The 13,546-nt window shown below is 31.2% G+C and overlaps 1 protein-coding gene across 1 annotated transcript; it reads left to right on the top strand.

The window, feature by feature from the left end:
- The first annotated feature begins 2,839 nt into the window (after nucleotides 1-2,839).
- On the top strand, nucleotides 2,840-11,556 carry LOC112796546 (uncharacterized). The gene is made up of 6 exons (XM_025839037.3): nucleotides 2,840-3,105; nucleotides 4,264-4,355; nucleotides 4,693-5,169; nucleotides 5,774-5,938; nucleotides 9,690-10,102; nucleotides 10,869-11,556. Exons 1-6 carry the CDS (start codon nucleotides 3,035-3,037, stop codon nucleotides 11,481-11,483), a joined length of 1,833 nt encoding a protein of 610 aa, XP_025694822.1. The 5' UTR covers nucleotides 2,840-3,034; the 3' UTR covers nucleotides 11,484-11,556.
- The last annotated feature ends 1,990 nt before the right edge of the window (nucleotides 11,557-13,546 follow it).

The raw sequence follows: 13,546 nt of genomic DNA on the forward strand, positions 1-13,546 counted from the left end.
CACCAACCCATTTCGTTTCTTGTAGGCACATAATGTTAATCTTCCTCCTTGTCATGGTGTCCACCACCTCCATGGACTTTCCTGTTAGAGTGCCTATATTCCATGTCCCAAATCTCAACCTTCTGTTGCTTCGACCTTTACTTTTTACTTTGTGAACTAGCTTATTTACCCTTGTCCATTCACGAAAACACGAGAACCATTGCTCATTTAACACTACATCCGGGCACCGATGCAGCGACTCTGAATTTGACACTGTACTCAACCCATACGGCGCGTTGCTTCTAGGCAACGACCTAGCTTTAGCGCAATAATGTCTTTGATTCATGTCATAGGGGTTCAGCTATATTTTTATGTTGGTTGCCGAAGACCTAACACCACCCTCCTCCTTTATCCAGGCTTGGGACCGACTATGTACCGCAAGTGTAACATAGGCGGAGTTATCTACTGCATTGAACATTCAGATTATTTTAATTGTACTTATGTAAATAATCATCCGCATTAAGCATAAAAATAACCATCCGCCGACTTACTGTAATGAACATCCACATAAAAAAAGACTTTCACTTTTGTACCTGATTGGTCTCTTGTGGGAATTGTAAAGCACAATTATCATTTGAAGGAATATAATCATCAATGATTATTGATGATAGTGTAGCAGAATTTTCTTCGCTCATCGTGCTTGCGTGAGGAGAAGAGAGGGGCTTCCTATTCTCGGATTTGCTACCACAGTGTGCCAACAGGGATTTAGCGGTGACCGGTTGCGGCTGTAGCGGGATCCAGGGGGTGCAGCGTTGAATGTTACCGATTGCGCGATAACCAGACGTGGCCGCGGCGACGAAGAAGAAAGGAAGGGCCTGCCAAGGGATCCGATACATTAACGGAAAGACCAGGTGCGGTTTTGGTCGGTCAGAACCACGCGGTGGCAACAGAACGGTCGGCTTGGAGTTGCTGCGACATTAATGTTGGGCACCGATGGGTAGAAGGTTTTGACGAGATGTTGAGTAACTATACATATTGAAACGTTTAATTGCTAATTTTAGTTTTTTAAAATTTGAAAATTAATAAAAAAAATTTGATTATTAATTATAATTTAATTTTTTTATTTTATCTCTATTGTACAAATTATATACTAAAAGTCATTGTCTTTCTATATTTTCTCTAATTAAAAATATTAAAAATTATTAGCTTCTAAAATTTTTTTATAAAAAAATATAATAATTTATTATTAATTTAATATCAAATATATTATTTAATTATACAATATAATTTCACGTCGGAACCTATTAGAAGCATTACCCGATAAAAAATGAGATACTTACAGCCAGCAAAATATGCTTTTGCCAGTTCGGCTATATTTTTTGTGGGACCATATTTTGTTGAATTTGTGGGGAGCGTTGAAGACTTGAAGGCTTCAAGCAGCTGCTTAATGAAAAGTGTGAAACGTATTACAAAATAAAAATCGGAAGGTCACCAAAAGAAAAAAAAAAAAAAAACCTGCAGTGTTACTTGCAGACTTGTAGTTGCAACTTCGAAGACTTTAGTTGCAAGACTTGTAGTTGCAGACTTGTTGTCTTTGACTTTACTTTCAACCCTTTGAAAGGTTGGGGGTGGTATTTTATTAAATTAAATTTTAGATAAAATTAAATTAAATTTTAGTGCTTAAAATAAATTAGTAAAATAATAAAATCGAATTAAATTTCAGTATTTAAAATATTTATTATATAAATTAAAATTGTATTAAAAATAATTTTAATTTTATTATTATAATATTATATTTAAATAATAAATATATTTATTTATTTATTAAAATATATAAAATAAAAAATTGTATTTTTTAATTAATTTTTTTAACTAATTTTTTTCTTTTAAAAAAATTAGATTAATTTAAAAATATTAAATTTAAAAATATTATTATTAATTAAAAAAATTAAATAATTATTTATTGTTAATTACAACAACAAATCAACAACAAAAAACAAACATGAATTGTCAACAACTAATTTGTTGAGTGGTATAATGATATATATATATATATATATATATATATATATATATATATATATATATATATATATATAGCAAGTAAAGAAAAAATTAGTTATTAAAAGTAAATTATAACAACTAATTCATTCTATTAAAATAAAATAAAATTATGTTATTTTTTACTAATATCATGATTGATATAATTTCACTTGAAATATTTTGTATTAACAAACGTTTAGTATCATTAATCTAAGTTAAACACATTAAATCTATATGTGTCGATATTATTTTAGATCTACATAGTAAATCTTAAAAAAAGGATATATATTATATTAAATAAATTGAAGAAAAGGAAAGGAAATGAAGGTGGTGAAAAATAGGAGGCATTGGATGAAAAAAAAATTAAAAAAAATAATTAAATTATAAAAATATTTTAGATATTTTAAATTTTACGTGAAATTCTAATAGAATAAAATTTCAATTCGAATCTATGAAAACAATGAAATTGAATTAAAAAAAAACAATACTACATAACTAATAAATATTATCATTGTTAATCAATACTTAACCAGTAATAATTTATACTTATATTTACAAATATTTATATATAAAAATATATAATTATACCTATATTTATTAGAATTTTATACACATAAATTAATATATTTTATATCCATAAATCAATATAATTTATATTTATATATTTTTTTTTAAATTTACACACATAAATTAATAAAATAATAATTTAATATTTATATTAATTAAATAATAACAAAAAATATTAAAAATTACTAACCTCCAAAAATTTTTAAAATTCAATTCCATCTAAACCAATTTAATTATTTTTATTTCAAATGTTGAGTTTGAAAAAAAAAAACCCAGTTGACTTCTGATTATGCTGTTTTCTTCATTCCCCGTTTAGCCCAAGACTTACACTTCCTCCCTTGACAAAATTTATTCATCGTAGTTCCCTTGTAGTTCCCTTGACAAAATCATCACCACCACCAGGGCTTCTGCCTGTACCATCGTGCACTTGGGTGCTGCAATCCGAATGGAAAATCAATCAATAAACGCTGCAGCTCCAACAATGGAAACAAAGAAATTTCCTGAATCTCGTGAGAGGTAATAATAACATTATCTTGTAACTTTTGCTTTTTCTTTTTCCATCTTTGTTCTTCTTCTATAGGCGCCCCCCCTCCCCCCCGTCTTTCTTGCTGCGAAGAATCTCGTTAGATTGACCAAAGATCTGAGCTCTTTTTAGTAGTTAATGGTTAATTAGAACGCTTTCCTTCACACATCTTGAAAGAATTTCTTCTTCTGCCAAAGTTATATAGGTTTGTTCATGATCTGGAAATATCTTTGATCTAAACATCTGTACGCTTCGGCCGTGGAGCCGTAACATCAGGAAATTTCAAAGTATTTCAGATAAATGAAGAAATAAAACTGAGAATAGCTCAGTCAATTCTGAAGATCCATATCCGTGAGTACTACTCTGTTCTCCTGTGCATCCTGCAGTGGGACCATGCTTTCTTGCAGATAGATATTATATTATTGATGTTCTTGTTTGAGAGTTTTTTTATGTTACATTACTACATTAGAATAGATGAAGGACTGGTGGAAGTCATGGCGGTTGTTGTGTTAAAAAAATCGTCATTTGGTGTATGAGGGTCTCACGAAATATGGATAGTCTACAAAAATGGTACTTCTAGTGTGCTTCATTTTCTTAATATGTGAGGAGTGGAAGAACATCAATCAGCTTCATTACCACAATGTGTAACTTATCCTAGACTCTAGGCACTAGTGACTCTGTTTATTGAATAAGGCTCTCATGGTGTTAAGCAACCACTTTAGTTCGTTACATTATCCTTTAAAACCTATCAAAATGCTTCCCTAAGGTAGTATTTATAATTTCCATAATATAAGACCGTTTTTACAACCAAAATATTATACTAAATTTAAATGTTATATACTTATGCATGAATACTTTCTTTCAAAATTCAATTTTAATTTAAGCTATAATTTGTTTTCAATGAAATAACATAATTTAATTTTGAATTATTATTGATATCATAGTCCCTGAAAATGAGTATCCCGAAGAAAAAGGAATAGTTTTTTCATGCACCTCTGATCTATATATAAGCTAACAAGGCGAAAGTAGCATATAAGACCCCCCATAAAGGATAAAAAGAAAAAAAAAAGAATTGAGAAGATTTTCATCTCATATATATTAAGGTACTTGACTAATTACTGAAATTGGTCTGATATGTGCTTTCTTTGCAGAGAAATGGCTGAAGTAGACTCAGCTTGTGTTGACACAATTCTTCATCAGGCTATCTCTGCTCAATTTAGGTATCCAAACCTAGTGTACTTAGGTAAGCTGTCGCTGCAACATCTTTAAATCTGACCAATGTACTTATCACTTACGGAACTAATTGCTATTGTTGTTACATTGTTTGACTGTCTTGTAAGCATTACACAAAAAGAACACTGTCATATATACAAATTGTAAATTGCATACTAATGAGATCTATTGAATGCAACGTGCCAAGGGTATCCCTGATTAGGCGGTTACTCTGCACTGCTGTCCTAACAGTGAGTGCATCCCTTGTATGGATGTATAGATAGCAATATCTATTTCGAATACTATAGCTTCGCATCAGGTTAAATGCTTAGACACTCAAATGATTTCCATACTCAAACTTGCTGCAGGAAAAGATAGAGATAGATACCTCACCCATTGTGTTCCACTTCACAAAGCAGCACTGAAAGGTGACTGGAAAGAAGCAAAGAAGATCCTAGAACATGATGAATTGCTACTGACTGCTGCCATAACAAAAGGGTGGGCAACACCCCTCCATGTTGCAGTGGGAGCAAACCACGTCCACATTGCGAAGGAGCTGGTGCAACTAATGCAACCTGGTGATCTTGAATTGCAGGACAATAAAGGCAACACTGCCTTTTGCTTTGCTGCAGCAGTTGGGAATGTGCAGATTGCTGAGATAATGAGGAGAAAAAACGATTTGTTGCCACAAATTAGGGTTAGAAGTGGAATGACTCCTCTTCACCTTGCTGCTATGCAAGGAAGGAGTGAGATGGCATGGTACCTATTCCCTCAAACGAAAGGAATCCTGCAAGAAGAGGATTGGATTTCCCTGTTCTTCATTTGTATAAATTCGGGACTCTTTGGTAGGCATACCTGATCTCAATTACTAGCATATTGCTTGGGGCTGTCTTTAGATATAGAACAGGAGGAAAATGAAGGGATGTGAGATAATTAAATGTGAAAATCGCCAACCTTATTGAATTTTTAAAAAATAGGAGGAGGAAAAAAATGAAGGACTAAATCTGCATGAAAGTTTTCCCTTTTTAGCTTTTAAAGCTCTTAATTTTATGACATGGAAACACAGAACAAAAAGCTTATTTGAAGATTTAGCCCTTAATTGCTTAATGACAAAAATCCATAATAATTTAGAGATTATTTATTTATTTATTTATAATTTATGGTTACTTTGATAGTAATAAGGCTTGAAGTTACGATATCATGGATACTACTTGATTCTTAACCATTGGTTTCCTTCGAGTTGCATCATGTTTTTATTTTACTATTTCTTTTCCCCTTGTGAAATGCATACTGCAGATCATATCCGTCATAGCCATGAATATTTTCATAAATACACTTCACCTGTGCATTGATCCACTATAACATGAATATACGAATGTTAATCAATTCCCACCTTGATCATGCTGTTATCAGAGTTTTGCAGCTTACATAATTTGGAACGTCTTGCAGATTTAGCCCTTGAAATGTTGAATCAGAAGGACAAGCCAATTTCGGAGGTCAAACTAGCTACTGCAAGGGGAGATGACTGTGAGACAGGTTTACATGTCCTGGCTCGGAAGCTTCCAATCTGCAGTTGCCAAAGTCAACAATATGGAAAAGGCTTCATGCATTTCTGTAAGTTCCCAACATTATCACAATGAAGAATTCCTTACTTTGGATTATCTCTTCGATTGTTACCAACATAAATCTATTGATATTTGAAACTCCTGTACGCTAATAGAACATTCAGATGAGTTGTGTTCTATTTAATAATAAAATTACATTTCAGTAGCCTCTATAATAGCATCTGAGAAATTCTAGCTTACTCCATGGAGTATATCTTTTTAATTTTTCAATGTTATTTAATAGTATAAGATCCATATGGAGGAAGAAAATCGTTCCTCTATTAAGGATCTAAGAATTTCTCGACATATTGCTATGAAATGTCATTTTATTATTTAACAATGTGTAATTAAGGTTGGAAGGGAGTCAACCCAGCTCATGAGCCAGCTCGAGCTCGACTCGTTAATAATTCGATAAGTTAAACTCGTGAGCTGGTGAGCCAAGCTTGAGCCTGGAATTGAGCTCATAAATTAAATGAGTCGAGTTTGAGCTTGGATAAGCTCAGCTCATTAGCTCAAGCTCAGTTCATTAACTCATGAGCTGGTTCGATTCTATATATATAAAATTATTAATACATATATCTTATATATATTTAATCTATACTTTTAATATTATATATATATATATATATATATATATATATATATATATATACATATGAAATAGTAATATATAATTATATATATTAACGATCTTAATTATTTAAAATTTTATATATATAATTTTGATGTAGGATATAAATAAAAAATTTAATTGATAGATAAACAACATATAAAATTGATCTTTTTAAATATTTCTTAAAATATATAAGTTATAATTTATTGATATAGAATTATAGATTATGTTCCTATTATTTAAGTCAGCTCGTGAGCTTTCGGTGAGCTGAACTTGAGCTTAAGAAATAAGCTCCATTGTTAATGAGTCGAGCTCAATTTTTACGAGCCGAGCTTGAGCTTGGTCTAGTTCGGCTCAGCTCGACTCACTTCCAGCCTATATGTAATCCGCCTCAAAGTTTGTCAACTAATAGGGAATTCACTTTCCATTACTTTGCATGGCGTAATTAGGATATTTGACTTTTACTATACTTCCACTAAACGGTTTTAAACTATAAGTTTGTTTTAATTAGAATGGGACTATATGGGGCTAAGGGTCACATAAATAATTGGTTAAAATTAGTTTTTTAGCCCTAAACTTATCTTGAATTTTGATTTTATTAGCACCTACCTTGATACTTTTCATTTGTAGTATCCTTAACATGTTAACAAGATCTCTTTTTTTTTTTAAATGTGTGTAGTAAATATGTCATTGACTAAGATGGTAAGTACTTTAGATGTTGTTTGGTTTGTGTTCCATTTCTGCTTTGGTTTTGGTTTCTGTTTCAATTTTAAGCATTTCCTGTTTCTAGAATTTTGTAAAAAAAAATGAAAACAGAAAACGGGATTTTTTTTGTTTTCATTATTTTTTTCTCTTTTCCTCTACAAAATCCTAAAAACTGAAAACTGTAAAAATGAAAATGTAAACCTAATAATTACTTTTGTTATTTTTAAGATTTAATCTAAGACTCTGAACTAAAAGAACAAAGTATGTAATAATAAATAAAATGGTGGATTAATATGTTTTTCCTTCTAAAAGCGAAGTGTATAAATGCTTGTTGAACCAGGTCACCGTAATTAATATGAAAGGACCTTAATAATCTATCAAATCTTAAACATTCTTAAACATTTTTTTTTCAACTAATATCATTTAATCACGTTATTAAAGATTAACAAGCCATTCTATGTATTACTGTATGGAAGAGATAATCTTCATCCGTAGTACAACTAAAGTATTATAGCTGTAAACCTCAAGATGTACTGTTCCAAACCTCAGGATGCAGATTATTTTTAGGACTGTTCATAACAAAACCAAAAACTGGTTAACCAGTTAAAAGACCTTAATCAAATTTAAATAACCGGTTTTTTAAAATAATTTATAAATTATAACCAGTTTAAAAAGGCGGTTAACCAATTTGGTAAAAAACCGACTTATAAACCAGTTAAACAAACCAAAACCAGTTTAATGGTTTGGAATCTTAAAATTTGTTTTCTAATATAAATGTGTTATAGATTTAAACCGATTTTATAGTAGGAAAAAAAAAGGCTAAACCCATGATTGCATCTACTATAAAATCGGTTTTATGGAGGATAAAACTTGAAACCATATTTAAAAAAAGTTTGCAAATCAATGAACCAAGGTAGAATAGAGAAGTCGGGAAAATATCCACTATAACTAAAAAAATTGGACAATCAAGATCACAATTATTACTAGAACAACAAAACTGCCGCAATGAAAAGAAAGAAGAAAAGAAACCACCAAGGGCACTGGTTAACCTAGAAGAATACAAACTACTAAAAAAATAGTGAATTAGCTCAAGAATCCTAATAAAATTATTAGATAACTATAAACAATAGTGACCTAAATATTCCCATATAAACTAACATATATAAATGAAGTATAATCTCCTATATTCATGTTAAGCAATGTAATTATCCATCAACCATGCTATGTGAAAACAAAAAATCAGCTAGCAGATCAGCCATTTATATAAAATATATATGTTGAAATATAAAAAACACATTGAAAATTATTTAAATAACACATGTGTTTATACATAAATATATGGTGGCTGATTTTTAGTGTGCACATAGCATTTCTTATTATCCATTGACGTGATTTATAAGAAAAACCAATATATTTAACTTGAGTTTTTAAAAAAAATGAAAAAGCGGTGGCATTAAAGGTTAACTTGCAATGTTATGCAAATTATTTAAATTTCTAACTATTAGTTCATTTATACTTACTTGATTAGGTTTTTTTATTTGTTTTATGAATTAAAATAAGAATAGAAACTGAACCAAAAGGATTTTTTTATAAAAAGAATCAACAATAACAACAAAACCTGGTCTCACTTGATGGCATTAGCTTAAAAAGAGAATCAAATGGCACTAAAATTGATCAAGTTTTGGCTCTCAGTTTGTCTCTGTTGGATTGCCATATGAGCTTTCATTGACAATAATCTTATTGTATTTCGTGAAATGAAGAACGAGAAATATTTATCAATATAGTTTATTAAAAATACTATATATTTGTGTATAAATATATGTAGTGTGTAATTCATTTTCAATATATATTTTGTATATAAACATGAATTCTTTATGGTGGCTAATTTTTAGTGTACATAGCTTGTTTGGGTGAGCTTCTAAGAAAATATCTTTTTTCGAGTTATCTTTCTTTAAAAGATCTTATGGAGAAGTAAAAGAAATTTTATGTTTGGATATCTCATGCAAAAAAATCTTTTTATCTATCAATTATGTTTGGGTATAACAATATAAAAGTACTTTTTTATTTATTTATTACATGAAAAATATCCTTTTTTTTTTAAATCTTTTAAAAAAATATAAATTACAGCTTCTCAAAAAAGATATTTTTTTATTTTTCTAGTGCTTTTACTTTTACTACTAGAAATTTGCCAAACACGCTAAAAAATAAAAAAAAAAATTTTAATAAAATAATGACGCCCAAACAAGCACATTTATTTTGTTGTATTGTTTTGTGGGTTGAAGTTTTAACTTTGTTTTGTAACTTTGAGATTGGGAGTGCTTTCATTATATTTTCTGCTGCTTCTCTAAGAATTAATCACTTTCTAACCGTTATGGGAGAGAGAAAAAGCAGCTTTGATTTTTGTCATTATTAGATAGCTAATATGTCAAATTATCTGTTCCAGGTAAAAAGGACACCTCCATTCTCAAACTCACAAAACGGATGTGGCAAATATTTCTCACCCTTGAAGATGAAATCTTCATAGAAACCATAACAGAACCTTCTCAAGCAATATTTATTGCTGCAGAAGTGGGAAACTTTGAGTTTCTATCTGTGCTCTTGAGCACTTACCCTGATTTGATATGGGAATTGGACACAACGGGTCGAAGTATAATTCACACAGCTGTTTTGCATCGTCATGCAAGCATCTTCAATCTTATACATGAAGTTGGCTCAATCAAAGATATCATAGTCACTTTCCTTGATGACAAAGGGAACAATTTGTTGCATTGTGCTGCAAAATTAGCACCACCAGATAGACTTAACATTGTTTCTGGAGCTGCTTTACAAATGATGCTTGAATTGTCATGGTTTGAGGTATCCCTCCGACTGTCTTCTCCCATGTTTTACTTTATAGGTGAAATTTATAGTGAAATTATTAACATGACTTACATTTGAGAGATAGTGTGCACGCAAACACACGTATATATGAGTTAGGCTCAAATGGCATCTCTGTTATTTTAAGTAATTGTTACACCATTAAATAACTTTTTATTTAATAAATCATTATTCGGAAAAAAAAAAATCTGATAGATAATCTAAATGCGTACACATAAAAATAGAAAGACTCCAAAGTAAATATGAAAAAGTAACGGGATAAAAATTATTTGGTCATTAGTTAACAAATTTATAAATTTTTCTTTACTAGGTAATGTAAAAAGACTGTTATGTGGTTATATTATTTATTATTAGTAATATATAATAATTAAATACATGTGACAGAAAAATAAATAATTAAAGCATCAGCAGTTCTGTTTCCTTTCCTGGACACAGGCTAAACCTTAACATGCCAATTCCTAACTAGGACCAATTAATCCTGCATACTTATTTTTATGAAGCAAGTATATTTTTAAATTATTATATACTTATATAATGTATAGGATATGTAACAGCTTTTATTCCTTAAGTATAAATCCCATGAAAGTGATGAATTATACATTTATCTTTGAACATGGTAATGTGTTTGAAAAGTATTAAGTGTCAAATTTATACTTGGCGTAATGGTATAGTTATGGTTCCCTATTGATTAATAAACAAGTAGTTTAGCTTCTGTAAAAGAATTTAACTGCTCTTGATGTGGCAGGAGGTGAAAAAGATAACGCCGCCAATGTACCTTGAAATGAGAAATAATGCAGGCTTTAGTCCCCGAAAGCTGTTCACCATGGAGCACGAAGAATTGCTGAAACAGGGAGAGTCATGGATGAAGAGAACAGCAGAATCTTGCATGGTTGTCTCAACTCTCATTGCCACCGGAGTCTTTTCTGCTGCCTTCACCTTGCCAGGTGGCAACATTGACAATATAGGAAGTCCAAAGTATCTGAAGAAACCATCTTTCTTGGTATTTGCAATATCGGATGCCACCGCATTGATCTCATCCTCAGCCTCAATACTTATATTCTTGTCCATCCTCATCTCGCGGTATGCTGAATATGACTTTCTCTGCTCACTGCCCATGAAGCTCATATCCGGATTAGTGACACTGTTCATCTCTATCATAAGCATGATAATAACATTCAGCAGTGCTTACTTTGTGACATGTTTCCAGGGTTTGAAGTGGATACCTATCTTCATTTCTGTACTAACATTTGTACCAATACCCTTATTTGTATGTCTTCAGTTTCCTCTGTGGTCTGACATTGTGTATTCTACCTACATTTGTAGTTCTCTTTTTAGGCTACGCAAACCCAAGATTACCTAGAAATATGAAACCTTATGCTATGTAATGAATTTGAATTTCCTAATGGATATATCTGCTAAGTAGTGAGTTTCAATTTCCTGATTACCTGTTTTTGACTTATTATGATGATTACAAGACACTAAGACTCAATTTGAGACATGGTAAGCTTGCTTAAATTGTAGATCAGAACTCACGAGGAACTAGTATTACTTGCACACAAGAAGTGTAAACCCTAAATTATATCATCCTTCTCTTTTACCCCTATGTGTGTAATGTAATGTGTTTGGAAATTGGAATAGTATTTCTTTTGAAATAAAGAGGTATTACTATTATCAATTTATATATAGCACCGTTATAATGCAATGCATAATCATTTTTAAATATGCTATATTATTTGTTATGACAGCACGAGTTTCTAATAATCAAGGTCGTGAGAATCGGACCGGTTATTGAACCAGTCAAGTGACCAATTCAATAGTTCAATAGTCCAACTGGAGTTGAACTTTAGTTAAACTGATTTAATTAAATATACACTAAAATTATATAAAAATTCAATAAATAAAATTAAATATACCAAATTTTCCTTACTCTCCCTGGCCCTGTTCATCCAAAGGCTTCCTTTTTACTAAATTAATTGGCTAAGCTCCATGCACAACTAAAGTTTCCTGTTTTATTTTAATTAAAGTTTTAAAACTAGATCAACAGATACTATGGGGAAAAGAAAACTGCACATCTAATTGAAAGAAAGTTCTCACGTTTTTAGTGACTTGGAATCCAAAAAGAACAAGAATATATAACTTGATGAGTTTGGAAAACTCCAAATTAATATTTGTGATAAACAAACATTATTAAAATATTTAATTGCAAAATTATTAATTCAATCTTCATTACTCATATGTTAATTAATAATTTTGTTGTGCAGGTTTAATATTGGGCCGAAAACAATTTTCTGGTGCAAGCCCAAAATACATTCAGCCTTTGGTTTTGATAATATATGATGAATATGGCTGATTTGATGTTACTTGGGCCCAAATGATTTTGATTGCTCTAAGCCCAAGTGTGTCACATGCGTACCATTTGCTTTGTGCATGTTCCAAATTTCATCAGGAAAGCAAATGTTACTATTGGGCCAGAAACTTAAATAATGTCACAAGCCCAATGTGTTTAGCATGCATGGTCCGAAAGAAAAATGGGATTGGGACACATTGATGAAAAACCCAACTATGTGAATTTGGTTGCTTGCCTCCAACGGATTCCAATTCTCATTTTGGATGGAATTCAAATTTAATTAATACATTGGAAACATAAGAAAGAGAGAGAAGATTGATTTGATGGCTATTATGACTATGCACGCCACTCTAAGGGAAGTAAAAGCAAGCTATTCTCAAATTAATGTGCTTAACCACTCTACATTGCTTTTCTTCATATTCTTTAATTCTCTCTCATCTCTTTCTTCTTCTTTCTTTGGTCCTTGTCCAGGAAACAATGGAAGAAATGTTCTTCAACCAAGAAAAAGAAGAAGTTGCATGCATCAAGACCATCAAGCTAATGATGGCAAGAAAACATACTAAAATAAAAATGAGCTGTAGCTAAGATACTTACCAAATGTGGTTAGATTTGGTGAGGTTATCTTGAGCTTTTCATGCTCAAAAATGGACATTGAAGATTCGGCCAAGAGAAGAGATTCTTGAAGCATGGCTTGTCTTTGATTCTGCTCAACCACCACAGGAAGTAGCTAGAGTGGCGAAGTGATGGTTGAGGCAGAGGTTGAAGCAGATAAAGTCATCATCATCATGAGGCATCAAGGGCCAGAAATCCATCTTGGAGAGCAAGCCAAGGATGGAGAGCCCAGATTGATGAAGGGTGATGATCAAGAAAGGACTAGAGGTAATTGCATGTTGGTTAATACATGGTTATCTCTTCTCCAAGATTTTGTAGATTATGTAACCGAAGTGGTCATTTTCCAGTTCAATGTTTCTTTGGTGAAAGAATGATTGGTGACAAAGTTTACAAAGTTGTTTTTGATTACAATGATTTGGGACATAAGAGATGGTTTAACGTGAAAGGATCCAAGAAAATTTGGA

Source organism: Arachis hypogaea, chromosome 4, assembly GCF_003086295.3.
Source record: "Arachis hypogaea cultivar Tifrunner chromosome 4, arahy.Tifrunner.gnm2.J5K5, whole genome shotgun sequence".
NCBI classification, from domain to species: Eukaryota; Viridiplantae; Streptophyta; class Magnoliopsida; order Fabales; family Fabaceae; genus Arachis; species Arachis hypogaea.

Coding starts and splice junctions, on each gene's coding strand:
- LOC112796546 (XM_025839037.3), top strand. CDS start 3,035: ATGGAAAATCAATCAATAAACGCTGCAGCTCCAACAATGGAAACAAAG. Junction 4,356..4,692: donor TCCAAACCTAGTGTACTTAG/GTAAGCTGTCGC, acceptor AACTTGCTGCAG/GAAAAGATAGAGATAGATAC. Junction 5,939..9,689: donor AAAAGGCTTCATGCATTTCT/GTAAGTTCCCAA, acceptor TATCTGTTCCAG/GTAAAAAGGACACCTCCATT.